Raw genomic sequence first — 19,603 nt, 5'->3', positions numbered from 1 at the left:
TTCTTGGCTCTAGCAAATACAGAGAAGGATCATGAAGGGATGGATTTGAGGCTGTGTTCAGGTGATCAACCCTGTGTGAGACCAGTAATGATGAACATGGAACTGGCATCACAGCCCATCACTGAGATGCTGGCCACCAGGAGCAGCCTGAGCACATACAGCTCCACAGTGGCCCTACACCACCTGACCCAATCCCACATCATTGGATAGTTTAGGTTGGAAAAGACCTTTAAGCTCATTGAGTCCAACAGTTCCCCCAGCACTGTGATGGCCACAACTAAACCATGTCCCTCAGCCCCGCAGCTCCACAGCTTTAGAACCCCTCCAGGGATGGAGACTCCACCATGGCCCTGGGCAGCCTATGCCAGGGTTGACAGCTCTTTTGGGTTCTTCATCTAAACTTCCCCTGGCACAACTTGAGGCTGTGTCTTCTTGGCCTGTTTTGCAACTTGGAAGACCAACCCCCACCTTGCCACAAACCAGGCCCACCTATGGATGGAGATACATGGTCACACAACCACCCAACTCCAAAACACTCAGTATCACCAACCACCCAACTCCACAGCACCCAGGATCACCAACCACTCAGCTCCACTGTTGGTCCCACACCACCCAATGCCACATCACCCAGGTCAAATACCACCCAACACTATATCTGGTCTCACAGACAACCCAGCCTCACTGGTGGTGCCACATTACCAACACAGCCTTCTTATCACCCAACCCCACATCACCATGGCCCAACACCACTCAGCTGTACACATACTCATAGAATCACTGAATGTGAGGGTTGGAAGGCATCTCCAGAGCTCCTACAGCCCAAGCCCCTGCTGCAGCAGGTTCCCCTCAATCAGGGGGCACAGGAACGTGTCCAGGTGGGGTTGGAAACCTCCCGAGAAGGAGCCTCCACACCCTCCCTGGGCAGCCTGGGCCAGGGCTCCCTCACCTCAGCACCAAAGGAGATTTTTCTTGTGTTTAAGTGGAACTTTTTGTGTTCCAACTTCTGTCCACTACCTCCAGTCCTGTCCTGGACACTGCGTAAAACGCATCACAATCCTTCTCACACCCACCCTTTAGGCAATTGTAGGTGTTAATGAGGTTCCCCCTATAATCTTCTCTTTTCTAGGCTAATTATCCGCAGCCTTTCCAAAATACAGCAGGGGAATGAAACAATCTCATACCCCCACTCCTAAACCTTAGCCACAAGCCACAGACGGACCAGCACCCACAACACCCACACGCACGCCCGGAGCCGCGGCCAACCACAGCAGAGCGGGCAGTTCGGCGCATGCGCAACACTGCATCCGAAGCCCAGAGCAGAGCCGGGCAGGTTGGCGCATGCGCAGTGCCACAGCCGAAGTCGAACTCAGGTACGGGCAGGTCGGCGCATGCGCACTCTGCGCCATGGGCAGGCTCGCGCGCGCTTTAAACGCAGGCGGCGGGCGGCGGGTGCCGGCGGTGCGCGTGCGCGGCGGGTCTGGGAGCGCGATGGCGGCGGGCGGTAGGAGCTGGTTCCGCGCCCTGGCCCTCGGCGTGTCCTTCCTCAAGTGCCTCCTCATCCCCGCCTAGTAAGGAGCTTCTCCCGGGATGGGGCTGGGGCGGGCGGCACGGCCTGTCAGCCCACCCCGGCGCGGCGGCTGCCTTCTGCTGCCCCTCGGGGGTGGAGAGCGCGGCCCTGGCCGGCGCGGGGCCGCGGTGCCTGAGGGGCCTCAGCGTCCTGAGGAGCTTTAACTCCTTGGGCTGTGTGGGAAGTGCCACCTCCTGGGCCTCGCAGCGGTGTGGAATAGCTTAGCTTTTCTGTGTGAAGGCGGTTACAGACGTTTTGAACGGCTGTTGTTCGCAGGGGTCTTCAGATATCCTAGAATATGAATGCTTTTTAGCTTTGAAAGGGGCCGTAGTTCTTTACCTCAAAGAAAATATTTAAAGCTTCTATTAAAAAGTCAGTTAGATCCTGGAATATTGATAGTAGTTCCCAGAAAAGGCCTAGCTATAAGTAGTACTTATCCTGTAGTCAGCTGTGTGTACCCTTGGCAAAAAGTTCATGCAGGATCTTTGCTGCTTGATCCCAGTTTTGCCCTAGAGCTGTTCAATGTAGGCTTCCTTTTATCTGCCTGTGGTGATGTGCTCTGAAGTGTTTCTCCTTCAAGTGCATGGATGTGACTCACTATAAACCGTCTCTAGTTATTCCACAGATTTTGAAGTGCATAGGAATTGGCTTGCCATCACTCACAACCTACCCCTCTCTCAGTGGTACTACGAAGTAAGTATGCATTTGGGGTTTTCTTAGCTCTGTATAAGTGTATTGGGTAGGCTGGCCTCTGTGAATGTTAGAGGAGAAAGGCTTTTATTTGCAGAAAGTACAGGCGGGTGGCAGCTGTAATGCAGTGGCATAAAAAAGTGCCTATTTCAAGTTTTTGGCCCTTTGTAGCACTTGGCTAAAAAATGAGAGTTGTTTTAGGAAGCTGCTGGTGCTTATGAAGGTGAAATGGAAAAGACAATTTAAGTACGTGGATTATTAGTCTGTGTAATGCAGGAGCAAATTACACAGTAGTCTTAAATTGCTACTCTCTTCACTCTTGATATCAATAATACAGCTGTGATAAAGAGTGAATGGGTATGGGCATAAAGAAATACATCACTGTATTAAAGTTTTGATCCTCTGCTCACTGCTGGCATGTATTGATTTTAATCTAGATGAATCACCTTTAAGTTTGTGGTAAACTTAACCTACACAATTGGGTTTTCATTTTATGATCTCCTTTGGAGTTCTGGGATAAATACCACAGTCTGTAGTACTCTTCCCTCTCAGTGTCTGGGAACAATATATCCAGGAAGAAATGATTGGTGTGGATCAGCTTTGAAAGGCTGATCCCAGTACTGTACAACAAATCTGTGACACCTGTGATCCCAGTGCCAAAGCACAAGTGCCTTTCAGCATCAAAACATGAGCCCTTGGGAACATGTGTGCTAACAAATGTAGCCCATCCCAACCTCTGTGTTTCTTCCTCCTCTCTTTTCCCAGACAAGTTAATCACTGGTCAGGGCATAATTGCTATGTGTATGGGAAAAGATCAAATAGTTTTATTTGAGCTTGATAAGGTCTTATTAGAACTAAACCTTGTTGACTAATGAGTAAAAATAATTTTGAGGCTGTAACAAGGCTGACTGTGCTGGTAATTCCTCTAACACAGACCAATATTCACTGTAAGCTATTACATTGAGCTTTTTTATATTGGCCCTGTAAGTTGCTCTATAAAGAACACAGAATCTTAAGGGTTGGAAGGGACCTTGAAAGATCACCTAGTCCAACTCCCCTGCCAGAGCAGGACCACCTAGAGTAGGTCACACAGGAACTCATCCAGCTGGGTCTGAATGTCTCTAGAGAAGGAGACTCTACAACCCATCTGGGCAGCCCCTTCCAGTGCTCCCTCACCTCAACAGGGAACAAATTCTTCCTTGTATTTCTTTGGAACCTCTTCTGTTCCAGCTTATACCCATTGCCCCTTGTCCTATCATTGGCCGTCACTGAGAACAGCCTGGCTCCATCCTCCTGACAGCTATATGTTGGTGAGGTGAAGATGAACAAAAGGTTGTTTAATATCTTTCTACTACAGATGTCCTTTCCCTCTACCAGCACTAGAGAGCAGCTCAAATCATGTTCAGCACCATAGATCTGGCTGCTTAATTGGGAAGTAGTTTCTGTTAAATAGAGGCTATTGAGATAAAATACATCTGATTTGCTGTGATGAACTGTACTTGAAGGAGTATAAACAGCATGGTTTGTGTTAACCTATTTCATCTTATTTTGGTTTTAGGCAACTTCAGAATGGACCCTGGATTATCCACCTTTTTTTGCTTGGTTTGAATATGCCCTTTCACACATTGCCAAGTACTTTGACCCTAAGATGTTGGTCATTGAAAATCTGAATTACACTAGTCGTGCAACTGTCTTCTTCCAAAGATTTTCTGTTATCTTCACAGATATCCTTTTCATATATGCAGTTCGTGAGTAAGTCTTAATGTTCTAATTTTAGGTACAGTGGGTAGTCTTTGATATATGGACCTTTTCTAGACTAACAACAAATAATTACTTGTGCAAATAAGGTTGTAAATGCAGAGGTATCAAAGTTTGCTTTAACCTATTCAAGGAGAAATCTGGAACACACCGCTAAGTGCAAGGTGATAACTTGTTCTTGGAGACTTTAATATAGAACCCAGAATTGTTTAGGCTGGAAAAGACCTTTAAGCTCCTGGAGTCCAACCATTCCTCCTGCACTGCCATGACTATCACCATGCCTTAGCTCCACAGCTACACAGCTTTGGAATCCCTCTAGGGATGGAGACTGCTCCAGTGCCCTGGGCAGTCTGTGCTGGGACATGACAATCTTTCATTGAGGACATTTTTTGTAATCTCTAATCTAAACCTCTCCTGGCACAACTTGGGTCTGTTTCCTCTTGTCCTGTCACTTGTAGCTTGGAAGAAGAGACCACCACACACACCCCCTCCACCTCTCTGGCCACAACCTGCTGTCGGGGAGTTTGAAAGCGTGCTCATGTCTCTCCTCAACCTCCTCCAGGCTGAACAGCCCCAGGGCCCTCAGCTGCTCCCTGTCAGACTTTTGCTCCAGCCCCTGTCTCTGAGCATTGCTGTACATGTGATCAGATTTGTACACCTTCAGACAAGAGCTTCTGTTTCACACTTCAAAGGTGTTTTGATTCTGTCACTGGGTTAATTTTGTAAGAGTTGCAGAACAGCTTGAGTACACATGACTGTTTCTTCCTGCTTTTAATCTCATCTAAAGTAGATGCATAAAGGAAACTTGTGACAAAATGCCAGTGTCATCAAATATGCCATTGGTTTCTTTATATTCTTTATCAATTGGACTTGGAATTGTCACTTTATTAACAATATCAAGATTGGATGTTTTCCATGTGCCCTGACTTTGTAAAGAAGCATTTGTCTTGCACCTAAGGAGTAGGGAGAGATATGTTTTGAGAAATGTTGCTTGCCTTAACTTGTAAAGATCTTACCTCACTTTATTCTCTCTTCAGATCTTTCTACAAAGGTCTGTGTCACATTGGAGCATGACCTCAGCTCCTTATTTACTTTCCCTGTTTGAAACAGGCTGGCTTTGCACTGTGACTTTTTCCCCCTTGTATTATTTTGACTCAGAGATGCACAAGTGACCTGGCTTTTTCAAAATGGCTCTACTAATAGTAGTTCAACACAAGTCATCTGCAACTTTTCAGCCTGATCTAACCTTGCCTTCAGATACAATATGGACTGTATGGCTTCACTGAGAAGTTTTAACCAACAGAAATAGCTCATAATATTGAGGGAGTAGAAGCCAGGAAGAGGTTAATGTCTGACTGAGGACCTTAAGTACAACTTGGTAGGTTGTCTCTAGGTGTAGCAATACATTATTCAATCATGAGAAGCTGATGGCAAACAGGTTTTGACAACTCTGCAGTTACTATTGAGTGAGCCTTGAGACTCAGTTACTTCACACAGCTTTAGCATGTGGAGCATACTGCAGCCATTGAAGTATAAATCCTGGGCTTCTGCTCAACTTTGTTCATGACACTATCCTCTCTGAATTTAGCAAGAGTTTCATCATTGCCTGCCATCCTAACAAAATGGTTAACTTCAGGTTGAGTCCACTCCTCAACTTTTAAAAGAGCAATGCTGCTGTTGGCTGTCTCAAAGAAGACTTGTGTTTCTTCTGCTCTTCTTCAGGTGCTGCAGATGTGTAAATGGAAAACGAGCTGCCAAGGATATCCTGGAGAAACCAACATTTATTCTTGCTGTTCTGCTCTTGTGGAATTTTGGGTTGTTGATTGTGGATCGTATCCTTTCAAACCCTTGCAGCTTGTTTGTGGCTTTGGGTTTAACAACTTGTTACAGGGTGTGCTCCAAACCCATGCATATGATTGTTACTATCACAACAAGTAACACTAGTGGTTCTGTTTCAGGGGTTAATTGAATAACTTTTGTTTTTATTAGAATTATTATTTGGCAAGATGGAAATTGTTCCATTTTTTGTCTGATTTGCTAAAATTACAGAGTGCAACATGCCTGTTCCTTCTGGCTGCTCCTCAGCCACCTGCCTACAGAAGCATTAGAAGGAAGCTGCTTTTTTTTCTGGCTGTGGTTATAAATTTGTCCTGTGCAAGGAGAAAAATCTTACAAATGTTTTATGCTCAGGTTGTATTGAAATGGCTAATGTTCTGTGAGAATTAGCAAGGTTTAAAGAGGATGTAAAAATAACTCAGGGAAAGATCAGTCTTGATGTAAAGTTCATTGCTGTAGCTTAGAATGGAACAGAGGGGGGAAAAGAAGAGGAATTATTTTATAGGCAAAAGTAGTTTGCTCTGTCCCAATCCTTACTTAAGTTGCTTATAAGTAGTACATGGTGAGAGCTGCTGTCTCCATCCATTAACCAGAAATTCATAGTTAAAAACTCAAAGTGGAGAATGAACATTTTGTTTCTTCTGTTTCCTATCACAATTCACATGATACATGTGGTCAGATTGTTATGCTTTGTTTCATCAAGATCCAGCCTGCTGTCAGTAGCTTTTGCTTACAGGTGTGGATAAGTAATGACTTCATGTCTACATGGAGTGAATTTAAGGTTACTTTCTTGATTTAAGTCCCATTTTAGTTTGAGTTTGTTTGGACCTTTCCCAGAAGACTGATACATATATAGAAAAGCAACTTTTCTTGACTTGAGTTCAGATATTCACTTTCAGTACAACGGCTTTCTGTTTGGGCTGATGCTTCTTTCTGTAGCCCGACTATATCAGGTAAGCTTGAGTTGCTCCTTCTCTTTGTCACCACGTGGATTTTAGATGCATTAGTTGGTGGTTGGACTTCACAGAATCATAGAATGGTGGGGGTTGGAAGGGACCTTTAGAGATCATCTAGTCCAACCCCCCTGCAGAAGCAGGGTCACCTAGATAAGGTCACATAGGAACATGTCCAGGCAGGTCTTGAAGACCTCCAAGGAAGGAGACTCCACAGCCCCTCTGGGCAGCCTGGGCCAGGGCTCCCTCACCCTCACAGTGAAATAGTTTTTTCTTATCCTTAAGTGGAACTGTTTGTGTTCCAGCTTCATCCATTACCCCTTGTCTTGTTACTAGCTACTATAGAAAAAAGGGATGTCCCAACCTCCTGACTTGATGATCCTAAAGGTCTTTTCCAACCTAAATATTTCTGTAATTCATTGAGTTGTTTCTTTTGAAAGTGTTTGGAGCAGCTCAAAGTTGAGGGCTGCTAAGCTGGATATCTAATTGTTTGGTGGGAAGAAGATAACTTGAAACTCACAACAATTAATTGCTGATGCTGCAGCACTACAGTTCTCCTTGAGAATGCTAAATCCTGTGTTACACCTCAGCAGCGTGCCATGGTTTCCTGCCATCTTATCTTCTCAGTCACCAGTCCTTAGAAAAGGTACCTCTGAAGCTGAGGAGGCCTGTCCCAGTTTCCCAGTGTCATATGGGGATATACTTTCCTCCTCCATACCTGTTGTGCATAATGCTGCTGAGTTTGTACTTGGAAGGAAATACTTGTTTGCTTTTGTGCCTGTGATAAATGCTTTGTCACCTTAGGAGTACAGGAAAGGACCATTAAAAGTGAGCACAAAGGGAAAACAACAGCAAAGCTTGAGGTTTGGTTTGTTTCTCTTTTAGAAGCGATACTTGGAGGGTGCCTTTCTCTTTGCTGTGCTTCTGCATTTCAAACACATCTACGTGTACGTGGCCCCAGCCTATGGCATTTACTTGCTGCGATCCTACTGTTTTACTGCTAATAATGCAGGTAGGATGGGCTTTCCTTCTTGCTTTTGGGGGATTGTGTGAACTAGTGGGGCTGGAGAAGACACGTGGCATGCAGGTACCATCAGAACAAAATGACTATGGGTCAAATGGAGGCTCTGCTTAGGGAGCAGAGTTGGCAAGATCTGTAAAGAACTTGGGAATTTATTTATATCAAATTCATGTTTCTAGAGGGTTCTGAAAAACCAACATGAACAGACTGCAGGTGGCAGTTTGAAGCCATAAGAATTAGTCTGGTTATGAAATGGTTAGGTAGTATCAGAAGCTATTTCAAAGTCTTCCTTGAGTCTCTCTCCACTCAGCACTGGAAAACATGTTTGATATCCCTCACATTAACAGAGAAAGCATTTCTCTTGAAAGAGAAATACTGAAAGTTTCTGTGGTGGAGGAGCTGCAATGAGGAAAAAGTAAATGCAGACTAACTGCTGAGGGAAGGGTGCGAGTGATCCATTGTTGGTGTGGAATACTTTGTCTCTCCCCTTGCCACAGTAACTGAATTCATTATCTGTTTGCTTCTTGTAGATGGATCCTTGAAGTGGAGAAGTTTCAGCTTTCTTCATGTAACTCTTCTGGGATTGATTGTCTCTCTTGTTTCTGCTCTTTCATTGGGCCCCTTCATAGTGTTGGTAATAACCCCTTTTTCATCTGTTACTCCCCTCAGCTCTTAGAAAAATGTGTTATAAAACTACAAACCATTTCCCATCTAAAGGGGTTGTTTCTGTCATCTTGTTTGCTTGTAGGGCCAGCTGCCTCAAGTCATCTCACGGCTGTTTCCTTTCAAGAGAGGCCTCTGCCATGCTTATTGGGCCCCAAACTTCTGGGCTTTGTACAATGCCATGGATAAAGCACTAACAATTTTTGGTACAGTAAGCTAATCTTGCTCTCTGGTGCCTATTTACAGATAAAGCTCTCTGGAGTTTAGTCTCCTCCATCTGAAATATGGGTAGTAAGTTAAAGCTTTAGATTGCCTTAAATCATCCAATTGTCTACATAATCCTGTGCATGATGTTTCCAGTGGTAGGTCAGAACTCAGACTTCCTTCTACTTTAAAAAAAGAAAAAGCTTGGCCCTGTACCTAGTTGAGCTACTTAATTTTCTTCATCAACAGTTTTCAATTTGTGCTCTTTTCAACGTTTTGTTTTCAGGTTTGAAGTGTAATTTTCTTGACCCCACAAAAATTCCTAAAGCCTCAATGACAGGAGGACTGGTTCAAGAATTTCAGCACACTGTCCTTCCTTCTGTGACTCCACTGGCAACATTAATCTGTACTTTCATATCTATATTGGTAAGAACAAATAGTCCTGTTGGAAATGTTTTGTTCCCTGTGGGTTTTATTTCAAATGAGTTTGAATTCCAGGGCAATAAGTTTTCTTGTAAAGTAGAAATAAAAACAATTACTAGGATAAATTTGGAATTGATGTCTGTCTTGATACACAATTTTACTTCTACTATGGCTAAAATGATGCATCAAAACCATTCAGCATGGTGAGCCAGTAGTAAGCATTTGTGCTAAAGGTTAGTTGAACTGGGATGTGAGGAGAGGTACTTGATGGAATTATTTGTGCAGCTGTGTTCCTAACAGCATAAGCTGCAGGTGAGCACTGTGTTCTTCAGGTGCCAAGCAAAGAACTGAAGGTTCAATAAGTCATTAACTGGATACAGAGTCCTCTTCACTCTGAGCAACCGGCCTTTAATGGCAAGCCTTTGTTTTGACACCTTTTCCGTAGTAACTTTGATACAATTAATTTAGTGGCTTAGGTACAGAGCTGGTTCTTGCCACACAAATATCAGGGAGTTGGCTGTAGTCTTGGGGGCTGCTTTTTTCCCCTCACACTGAAGTCCTTCAGGCTCTACTTGTACACCCAGATAGATACAGTTCCTCAGACACTAAGCAATGCTTGTTCCACCCAAGCACAGCCTGAGTGCTGTGGTGTTTTATTAACACTGAGGACAAAATAAATCTCATGGGACAGTGGCTTGTGTTCAGGATTGCCAAACTTTTCACTGAAGTCCTGTTTTTACCTGTTGTTTCTAGCCCTCTGTTTTCTGTCTTTGGTTTAAACCTCAAGGGCCCAGAGGCTTTCTACAGTGCCTTGTTCTTTGTGCATTGAGCTCCTTCATGTTTGGCTGGCACGTGCATGAGAAAGCAATACTCCTTGCTATTCTGCCTTTAAGGTAAGTGGATTTTGTGCATAATAGTTGACCAGGCTGAACCTGCAGCCACTTGTTGAGGAATCCTCACAGAGGATTGCTTAATTTTCAGTATATTTTAGAACACTGGTGTGTTTGTACAACACTTAAAGCTGTAGTGCAGTTAATTTCAGGCACAACAGAATGTGCTGATGCTGGTGTAGCATATGTAGGAGACCACAGTGGTATTAAAGGGTATTTTTTAGGGCCTACTAACACTGGCTTACACTTTACAATAGTTTGCATTGACAGAAGCTTTAAGTAGAGCTTTACTGGTAGTATCTGACTCCCCCCTTGGCTCTCTGGAGCAGAGCAAAGCTTTGTGCTGCTTTGTGGCTGAAGGGAAGAGCAGAAGTGGATGGTGTGGGGATGAAGTGACCTGTTTAGGAGTCTGACACACAGGCCTGTACACTGCCTGCACTCTTTTGTGTCTCTTTGAATGTTGAGTTTTGGAAAGATACAGAGTATACAGGGAATCTGTGTTGGGATTCAGGTGCTTGGTTGCTGTTAGAATAATGCAAAAAAAAGCCCTCACCAACCCCAAAACAAACCATGTTTATGAAAGACTGGAATTCAGACTCCAGGCTGCATGTGAACCCACAGCTCTTAATTCATTTACCTTCCCCTTGAAACCTCCTGTTCTTAGTGACAGCTCGGAAGCAGGCCTGAGGAAATGCTTCATTCATGTAACATAGATGAAAGTCTATCTTAGTCTTTGGTTTGCCCTACTATTATTACTGCAATTGTGCCCAAATAGTCCAAGGCCTCTTGGTTACCTGTCTTGTAGCTTTGACTTTTAAAGAGAAAAATTAACTGACTTGTCTGGCTTGAAGTGTTCAATAGTCCTGTCATACTTAAGCTTGCTAAACTTCTGTAGTTGATTTAGTTTTTTTCCTCCCTGAGCAATTGTTTTTAGAGCTCTCTGGCAGGGGAAAATGTAAAAATATTGTAGTCTCTTAGCTGCTGGGCTGTTGAAGCCTTGCTGAGTGCTGTCCTTAGTATTTAAAACTCCCAGGAAGTTTGTTTAGAAGACAGCTGAGGAAAGGGACCTTCTGCACTGTGTTTCACAACAACAATACACAGTCAAAGGACTTTCTGCCTGCTTAGGACAGAAGTAAGGTTGTAGCTCATAAGCTGCCTGACCACTGCTGCTACAAACTGTATTTTCCTTGGTCAGAGAATTAGTGATGGTTAAACACTTGAAGTGAGGATTGTGGGAGAGGGGGAATTAGCACTGGGAAAACAAAAGGAAGGAGGTGAGGTGGAGATGACAGTGCTGGCAGCCAGCTGGGTAAAGAAAGGCTGTTAAGGTCTTTGTGGTGGTTGTGTTCAGTGGTGGGGGGTGGTTTCTGCTGGAGGGTTTCCTGGCTGATTTTTCTCCTCCATTTTTATTTCTGGTTTGGAAGCAGGAGGCTTGATCACAAGTACAGTGCTTGGAGGGATTGAGGTGACCTGTTCTCCAGTCGCTTGTGAATTATGTAGTGTTTTGCCTCAATTGTCTTCACTAAAAGACAAAAATGTAACATTCATGTCTCTTTTAGCCTGTTGTCTGTCCAGAGAGCGAAGGATGCTGGCATCTACTTGATCCTGACAACTACAGGGCATTTCTCACTCTTTCCATTGCTGTTCACAGCACCAGGTAAGGTGTTTTCCTTCTTTCTGCACTTTCACCTTTGCTTTGGGGCTCTCTTTTTTTTGTCCCAGAGATGATGGGCAGGTAATGGGTCTGTGTTATCTTATGTAATAGGTTGAGAGTTGGAGGAGGCTGTATGTCAGCCTGCTTCCATGAATGCAAACTCTCCAACTAATGACTGGCTTAAAAAGCTGCAGAGGTGCCATAGGCTTTAAGTTGATACAGAGGTGAGATATTGTCATGGTAAATACTTGTTATCCTTCATTCTGCCACAGTTTAGAAACTTCCTCCTGACTATCATAACCATGTGATAAAAGTGGTAAAAGCAATTTGAAGCTGGAAGGCTGGCAGCCTGTCTTCCAGCTGACTGCTGCTTCATGGTATCAGTAATGTGCTTAAACCTAAAAGCCATGCAGCAGCATAAATTAAATCTATGTGTAAGGACAGATAAATCTGTCATCAGAGCTTGTTCCTTCCTATTCCTCTGCCCTTTTAAGGGTCTGTTTGCTTCACTTAAACCTTAGGCCATCATAGCTATGACACTGTCACAATGGTGTCATCCTTCTGGCAGAGTTCAAATCCAGACACACTCCAAATAAGGTTTTCCTATCGCATGTAGTCACAATGAATGTGTTCAGTATGTTTATAGGGAATGTAAGTATTGCAAGTGCTTTGCATTTGCTTTAGTAAACATCTATGCTTACTTTTAGGACACCTAAGCAGTAAAATGCTTTGTTAAGGGAATATACTTGCATTGTCCAACCTAAGTATGACCAGTAGGATTTAAAGATACTGCAATTCCTGTGACGAGGGCTTTGTGATTTGATTTTAAAAGTATGTCATGTTTCTTGTATTTCAGAACTTCCAATTAAAATACTGCTTATGCTGCTCTTCACTGTTTATAGCTTCTCTGCCTTGAAATCTCTGTTCAGGTAATTAAACTTGTTCCCCAGTATTCTGTCACTGGCAACAGCGTTGCCCTACTGGGAAAATGCCACAGAAAACTGGTGCTGAAGTATCAAATTGATGTGTTACTAGTCAAAAGCTGCTGCTGCTTCTTCTCAGGAGGCAAGGCTTAGTTTAGGATTGTTATAGATTATCTGTTAGGCTTGTTATATAATGTCCTTGTTATGTTTGAATTGTGACAGCTCCACAGTTGGTCCCTGCAGGCTGTAAATCCCCACCTGCTCCATGTTCTTAAAGCACAGAGCTATAATATTGTAACCTGTTGAGGTATGAGTCTCTCAGCACTTAGTACAGTGAGTGATGTGGAGGTTGTCTGTGCTGGCAGTTGTACATACTGCTCAGTGTTTTACAGTAGTACTTAATATTTTCATGTGTGTAAGGGGCAGGTTATAAATAACCTGATGGAGGGGAACCTGCTGTTGCAGAGGGGTGGACTGGATGATATCTAGAGGTCACTTCCAACCTCTGTGATTCTGTGTTAAATAATCTCACACCATCTAATTTGTCAACAAATCTCTTGCAAACACATAGTTGTTGGGAATTACCAAAATCATCCTGTGTGTTTTCACAGGCCCCTGACCAAAAGTAGTGCTTATCCTTACAACTCCTCTAGTCTTCACTTTCTATTTCCCAAACTTTTCATGGCAAAGCCAAGCAGTAAGGAGACATGTCAGAAAAGCTGTAGACCTGTACTCACTCCTTCAGTCACCTGCTTTTGGTAGGTGATCCTCTTTCAATCAGACTGTCTCCCTTCCCATGTAATAGTCGAGAATTCAATCATTCTGTCTCAAGAGCTCTACTTTAAAACCTCTTTTGGAGCTTAGAGATGAAGCTTTTACAAGTTTCTTGTTCTTAACTCTCAAAAAAACCCCGAACTTCCTTCCCAAAGAACAGGAATTACCCTGTAAACTACCTACAGTCAACTACAACAAACTACCACCAGTGTGCTTTGCAAGAGAGGTTGGCTCATACATCCTGCAGAAAGCCTGAGGGTAGGGGCTTAAGGGATTAAGGGAAACCTCACATTTCCAGTCTTTGGATGTAGAACAACTTTGGTGGATCAAGTGTGTGTGTGAAGGTCTCTGTTCAGTTGTTCACTGGAATGATGTGAAGCAGAGCAGCTGCTGAGGTTTCTGCTTAAATTCCAGGGCATCTTGGGACTTGGTGTAAAAGCCACATGAGGAGGAAATGAGCTGTGTAATCTGTGAGGATGTGTCTTCAAACTGTTATTTGTTGTGGTGAACTAATGGGGGATGTTCATTGCACTGATCACCAGTGACAGCTGAAAAGTTTCTTCAGAGTTAAGAACTTTCTCCTCATGTTTAAGTGGAACTTCTTGTGTTCAGGCTTATGTCCCCTTGTCTTGTCAATGGAGACAAGAGGAAAAAGTGCCACCCCATCCTCTTGACAAACACCTTTTAAATACTTAAATACCTTAACATCATGTGTTCTAACACAATTTTTCTGGTTCCTCTGCCAGGAGAGAGAAGCTTCTCCTTAACTGGCTTGAAACAATCTACCTCCTCCAACTGGTGCCTTTGGAAATCTTCTGTGAAATCATATTTCCTCTGACCACCTGGAAGAGGCATTTTCCTTTTGCCCCCCTGTTGCTGACCTCTGTCTACTGTGCTCTGGGCATCACATACGCTTGGCTGAAACTCTACATCTCTGTCTTGACTGAGAGAATTCCTGTGAGACAAAAGGCTGAGTAAACACTGTGCTGGGACCAGGGTTTATCCCTCTGCAGGGATTATCCATCAGGGTCAGGGATTGCCACAAGGACATACAGCTCTTGATAAAACACAGCAGATGTGGAGTTTTTCCTTCCAACAGGGTCATACAGCCCAACAAGGACACCTGAGCAGAAGTGCCCCTCACAGGAGCACAGGGCAAGGTGAGATGCTGCTTGCTGTGGGTAAAACTGTGAAGCTGAACAAGGGCCAGGCTTCTGTCCTGAGGAAAACCAGCCTGGCTTTCCCATTACTGTCTGTATTGGAATAAAAATTGCTGTGGCAAGCGACAAGGGCTCACTGCTGTGTACAGAGAGAGCTGTGTAACTGTGTTCTGTGGAGTATGTACATTAAAAACTTGAATTTTTTTGGTTTGAGCATTTCTTGTGTCTTTTTTCCAGCTCATATCCAAGCCATGCTTCTGAGGGACAACCCCTCAATCATTTAGCTGGCAACTTGTCGTGAACTCTTGAATCCCAAGCTTTAAATTAGCTTCTCAATAATTCCATATCCTTTTGGTCTTTGAAATGAGTTTCTTTAACCACCATTAAATGTCTGCTTAATGGGGCTGGTTAATTGTATTTATTTTCAATTCATGTAGAACTGCAGCCATGACAGAAGTGGCCACAGATGCTCTGGTAAGTTGAGGAAGATGGTTATTGTCTCTTGCCTCTGCTCTTTGTATTCTCTTGAATATTTTTGGATGTTAAAGGATGTGGCTTTTCTTAGGACAGTGGATAGCAGAGAAGTTGCTGTGGACAGTTGTCTCACCCATTAGCTTGCTTCTCTAAACTTAAAGCTGGTGAGCTCATTTTCAGTCTCTCACACTCTCTTTCATGCCTTGCTCACTTTCTGCATGCCATTAACTACTTTGCTCTGCTTTTTTTTTAGTGCCTCTCTCCTGCTTCTACCTGTATTCTACCTTTGCTCTAAGCCACAAAGTGCTGGGCAGGGCATCCACAAGGCTCAAGGGGATAAAATGTGGAGGAGGGGATTGATGCCAGTGGCTGAACAGGAGGCAGCAGCGTGCCCAGGGGGGCAAGAAGGCCAAGGGCAGCCTGTCTGGGCTCAGCAATGGGGTGGCAGCAGGCCCAGGGCAGTGCTCGGCCCCTGTGCTGGGCCCTGGGGAGGCCGCAGCTCCAGGGCTGTGTCAGTGCTGGGCCCCTCACTCACTGCCACAGGGACACTGAGGGGCTGCAGCGTGGCCAGAGCCGGGCACAGAGCTGGGGAAGGGGCTGGAGCACAAGGGGCTGGGGAGGGGCTGAGGGAATGGGGGTGTTGAGCCTGGAGAAGAGCAGCCTGAGGGGAGGCCTCCTTGCCCTCTTCTGGCAAGAGGTTGGGGCGAGGCAGAGGTTGGTCTCCCAAATCACAGCTGAACTGGGTCTATGGATGCTGTCTTGTGTACACGAATGGTAAAAACAAAACCCCCTGTCTCCATGCTCTTGTCCAGCAGCACCTTTGCAATAGGAGCTAAAACCTTTCGAATGTTCCTGCCTCAACTCCTGTAGGAGGTGGCAGCCCAACCTCCTTGTGTGAGGAGAAAAGCTGAGTAATTGTTTACAAAGAGGATGGGAAACCTTTAGGAGCTGTGACATGTTCAAAGGCAGGGGGGTTACTGATCATGCCAGTCCTGGTACTGTGGCAGCTGGCTTCATGTGCTTTTATAAAATCACAGAAGAGTTGGGGTTGGAAAAGGCTTTAAGATTGCTGAGTCCAACCCTCCCCTCACCCTGCCCAGCCCATCACTGACCCACAGCCCTCAGCACCTCAGCCCCACGGCTCTGGGATCCCTCCAGGGCTGGGCACTCCCCCAGCTCCCTGGGCAGCCTGGCACAGGAGCTGACACCCCTCTCAGGGAAACAGTTCTGCCTCAGCTCCTACAGAACCTTCCCTGGCACAACTTGAGGCCGTTTCCTCTTGTCCTGGGAACAGAGACGCACCTCTCCCCTGCCAGGGAGCTGCAGAGCGCTCGCATCTCCCCTCAGCCTGCACACGCCCGGGTCCGCCATGTGAACTGAAAAACCACCACCCGGGTCCGCCTCAGGCTGTAACGCGGTGCAGGAGCCGCTCTGACGATGACTCGCGGTTGCTTTCAGCGTTTAATTAAGCTCCTCAGCGACTCCCAGCCCGGTCCCGCTGCCATCGCCCGGGCCGTGGGGCCAAGCCGCCCGCCCCGAGGGCTCCGGAATGCGGGGTCCCCACCCGCTGCCCGGCACCGCCGCCCGCTCTGGGGCTGCGGCTGGGAGATTTGGGGGTTTTTTTGTTGAAGAACTAAGAGCAGGCGGCGGCGCGGCGGAACCCGAGTGGCCGGGCTGCGGCGCGGAGGGAGGGAGCGGCAGCGGCACCGCTCCGCCGGTCACCTTGCAGCGGCCGCCATGACGTTCCTGCCCGACGAGTCCCGCTCCCTGCCGCCGCCCCCGCTCCTCAACCAGAGCTCCTTCTGCCTGGGGCTGACCGGCTGGGTGGCCGCGATGCTGGACAACATCTTCAACCGCCGACCTGTCATCAAAGCCGGTGCAGGGGCTGGGGAGGGCGTGAGGGAGCTGGGGTGGCGGCGAGGGAAGGGAGCGGTGGGCCTGAGGTGACGGGATGGACGGGGAGAGTGTCTGGGGTCTGAGGTAACTGTGGGATGGAGGCGCGGGGGAAGGGCAGCAAGCCCTGAGACGGGGGCTGGGGAAGGGAGTGTGTGGGACTTGGGGTGAGTCTGAGGGATATAGGGGCAGGAGTAAGGGGAGAAGGTCCTGAGGTGAGGGACTGAGGTGGGGGGGTGGGTAGAGGAGGGTATGTGGGGCTGGGGAAGGGGATAATGTGGGATTTAGGACTCTGGGAAGAAAGGGAGATCATAGAATGGTAGGGTTGGAAGGGACCTTTAGAGATCCTCTGGTCCAACCCCCTGCAGAAGCAGGGTCACCTAGGTCAGGTCACACAGGAACGTGTCCAGGCGGGTCTTGAAGACCTCCAAGGAAGGAGCCTCCACAACCCCTCTGGGCCCTGAGGTGAGGGGCTGGAGCTGGGGAATGGGGCTTGTGGGATTTGGCATCACAGTGAGGAGAAGGGGAGACAGCCTTGAAGTGAGGGGATGGAGGCATTAGAGGGGCTGCAGGATGGAATGTGTGGGATTTGGGGTGAGGAAAAGGGGAGATGGAGCTGAGATGAGGGGGTAGGGGGGCTGGGAGTATCTGGGATTTGGGGTGACTGAGGGGATAGAGGAGAGGGAGCCTTGAATTGAGGGTATGGGGGGAGTTAGAGGGTGTTGGGATGGTGGAGAAGGGAGTGTATAGGATTTGGGGATGATTATGAGGGGTAGAGGGACTGGGGAGGAAACCCCAAGGTGAGGGGATGAGAATAGTGGGAGGGAACTGGGAGAGTGTGAGATTTGGGGTCACTGAGGGATAGGAGAGGTGACCCTGAGGTTAGGGACTAAGTGTAGGGGGTAGAGGGACTGGGAAAGTGGGTGTGTGGGATTTGGGGTGACTGAGGGATACAGGGATGGGGGAAAGGGCCCTGAGGTGAGGAGCTGGAAGGAATGGGGGGAAGGGATGCTCTGTGGGATCAGGGGTGACCCTGTGAGAGTTGTAGGGGCAGGAGTGAAGGGGGAGGGAGCCCTGAGGTGTGGGGTCTGTAGGCAAGGGGGCTTGGAGGTAATAGGAAGGGGAAAGGGGCATGGTGAAGGGGTGTGGAGGGGATCTGAGGTGACTCTCTGAGGGATATGAGGGAGCAGGAAGGGGACAGAGCCCTGAGGAAAGCAGATCCTCTCCAGGGGGCTGACAGGGGCCACGGGAACTCTGTAAGGATGGAGAGGGCCTGTCCATGGGGTGAAAAGGGGACAGAGGAGGTGGGATGTGTGAGGCCAAAGTGCCTTGGGGGGGCTGGGGCAGTGGGACATCCCTCCTCCTGCTGCAGGCGTTCACCGGCAGATCCTCTTCACTACCGTGGGCTGGTTTGCTGGCTACTACCTGATGAAACGCAGCAACTACGTGCACGCCAAGCTGGACAGGGAGCTCCTTGAGTATGTCAGACACCATCCAGAAGACTTCAAGGCAGCAGGTAGGATAAGTTGGTGTTTTCAGAAAGACCTCAGCCTGCCATAACGTGCTTAATAAGCATTTATTTACAAGCATTTACTTAATACTTGCTGAAGATGTTGCTGAGCTGCTTGCAGAACCTCTTCTTCCCCAGCAAGTCCTACTGAATGCTCTTTCCTGCTTATTCACAGTCTAAACTGCAGAACATCAAGGGGTTTATTAAGGTAGATATTGTTATTGAGACCATCAGCTGCCTCAGTGACCAACTCTTCTGATGAAAGGCTGAGGGAGCTGGGGCTCTGCAGCTTGGAGAAGACTGAGGAGTGACCTCATTCATGTTTACAAATACATGAAGAGTGGGTGTCAGGAGGATGGAGCCAGGCTGTGCTCAGTGATGGCCAATGATAGGACAAGGGGCAATGGGGACAAGCTGGAACATGAGGCTCCAAAGAAACACAAGGGAGAATTTGTTCCCTGTTGAGGTGAGGGAGCACTGGCAGGGGCTGCCCAGATGGGCTGTGGAGTCTCCTTCTCTGGAGCCATCCCAGCCCCAGCTGGACGAGTTCCTGTGTGCCCTACTCTAGGTGGTGCTGCTCTGGTAGGGGGGTTGCACTGGGTGAGCTTTCAAGGCCCCTTCCAGCCCCTGAGATTCTGTGATGCTGTGAACTCTTCTTCTTTAAAGCTCATCTTAATAGAAAGAGATGGCAGAGGCAAAGGAAGCCCAGGAAAAGACCAAACTTGTGCCACTGACAAAGCAATAAAGGGATGAAAATCAGAAATCACAGGCTGTGTTCTCTCAAAATCACAGTTTTACTCTTTATTTGTGTGAAATTCATGTCAGTGACATAGTTTATGCAGCAAGATAATAGTTGACAAAAGTCAGAGTTCTGGGGGGCTCTGTTAACCTCAGGTTTGAGTATTCAGAATCTCCAGAGTCCATCCCAAATGCTGATGAGGTTCTCCCAACCCTTTGCCTTTTGTAGAAAAGAAAAGGATAGGGGAGCTTATGGAGGATTTCCACCCGATTCGCTGAGGGTCTCTCCAGCTGCTGAGCTAATTCTGCCCCGACAGCTCTGCTGGGTTGGCTGTGGCTCTTCAGCCCTGCCTTGGAACGTGAACCACTGCTTATATCCACCTAATAAAAGCTCTGCTTAAATACTTAGTGTTTCATTGTTTGTTCTTCTGCTCTGTTAGGGTGAATTGATACAGAGGGGACTGAGGATGAC

General features: G+C 46.8%; 2 protein-coding genes across 5 annotated transcripts; both read left to right on the top strand.

Moving 5' to 3' along the window:
- Window positions 1-1,471: 1,471 nt before the first annotated feature.
- Window positions 1,472-14,732, top strand: ALG8 (ALG8 alpha-1,3-glucosyltransferase). Of its 4 annotated transcripts, none has more exons than XM_062020351.1 (13): window positions 1,472-1,568; window positions 2,182-2,260; window positions 3,816-4,009; window positions 5,738-5,847; window positions 6,737-6,804; window positions 7,690-7,816; window positions 8,356-8,459; window positions 8,574-8,694; window positions 9,020-9,118; window positions 9,903-10,008; window positions 11,565-11,662; window positions 12,516-12,588; window positions 14,103-14,732. In XM_062020351.1, exons 1-13 carry the CDS (start codon window positions 1,489-1,491, stop codon window positions 14,332-14,334), a joined length of 1,491 nt encoding a protein of 496 aa, XP_061876335.1. In that variant the 5' UTR covers window positions 1,472-1,488; the 3' UTR covers window positions 14,335-14,732. The 4 variants fall into 4 exon arrangements, with proteins under 4 accessions (XP_061876335.1, XP_061876337.1, XP_061876333.1 ...); XM_062020353.1 differs by having other exon boundaries at window positions 8,979-9,118; window positions 9,869-10,008; XM_062020349.1 differs by lacking the exons at window positions 1,472-1,568; window positions 2,182-2,260 and having other exon boundaries at window positions 3,941-4,005; window positions 8,979-9,118; window positions 9,869-10,008.
- A 1,673-nt stretch (window positions 14,733-16,405) lies between these two features.
- On the top strand, window positions 16,406-19,535 carry NDUFC2 (NADH:ubiquinone oxidoreductase subunit C2). The gene is made up of 3 exons (XM_062020348.1): window positions 16,406-16,866; window positions 18,256-18,399; window positions 19,361-19,535. Exons 1-3 carry the CDS (start codon window positions 16,728-16,730, stop codon window positions 19,408-19,410), a joined length of 333 nt encoding a protein of 110 aa, XP_061876332.1. The 5' UTR covers window positions 16,406-16,727; the 3' UTR covers window positions 19,411-19,535.
- The last annotated feature ends 68 nt before the right edge of the window (window positions 19,536-19,603 follow it).

The sequence above is a fragment of the Colius striatus genome, chromosome 1, assembly GCF_028858725.1.
Source record: "Colius striatus isolate bColStr4 chromosome 1, bColStr4.1.hap1, whole genome shotgun sequence".
Lineage (NCBI taxonomy): Eukaryota > Metazoa > Chordata > Aves > Coliiformes > Coliidae > Colius > Colius striatus.
The sequence above is the reverse complement of the archived record's forward strand: the minus strand, read 5'-3'. Positions and strand labels throughout refer to the sequence as shown.

Coding starts and splice junctions, on each gene's coding strand:
- ALG8 (XM_062020353.1), top strand. CDS start 1,489: ATGGCGGCGGGCGGTAGGAGCTGGTTCCGCGCCCTGGCCCTCGGCGTG. Junction 2,261..3,815: donor TCTCTCAGTGGTACTACGAA/GTAAGTATGCAT, acceptor TTTTGGTTTTAG/GCAACTTCAGAATGGACCCT. Junction 9,119..9,868: donor GTACTTTCATATCTATATTG/GTAAGAACAAAT, acceptor TGTTGTTTCTAG/CCCTCTGTTTTCTGTCTTTG.
- NDUFC2 (XM_062020348.1), top strand. CDS start 16,728: ATGACGTTCCTGCCCGACGAGTCCCGCTCCCTGCCGCCGCCCCCGCTC. Junction 16,867..18,255: donor CCGACCTGTCATCAAAGCCG/GTGCAGGGGCTG, acceptor CTCCTGCTGCAG/GCGTTCACCGGCAGATCCTC. Junction 18,400..19,360: donor AGAAGACTTCAAGGCAGCAG/GTAGGATAAGTT, acceptor TGCCTTTTGTAG/AAAAGAAAAGGATAGGGGAG.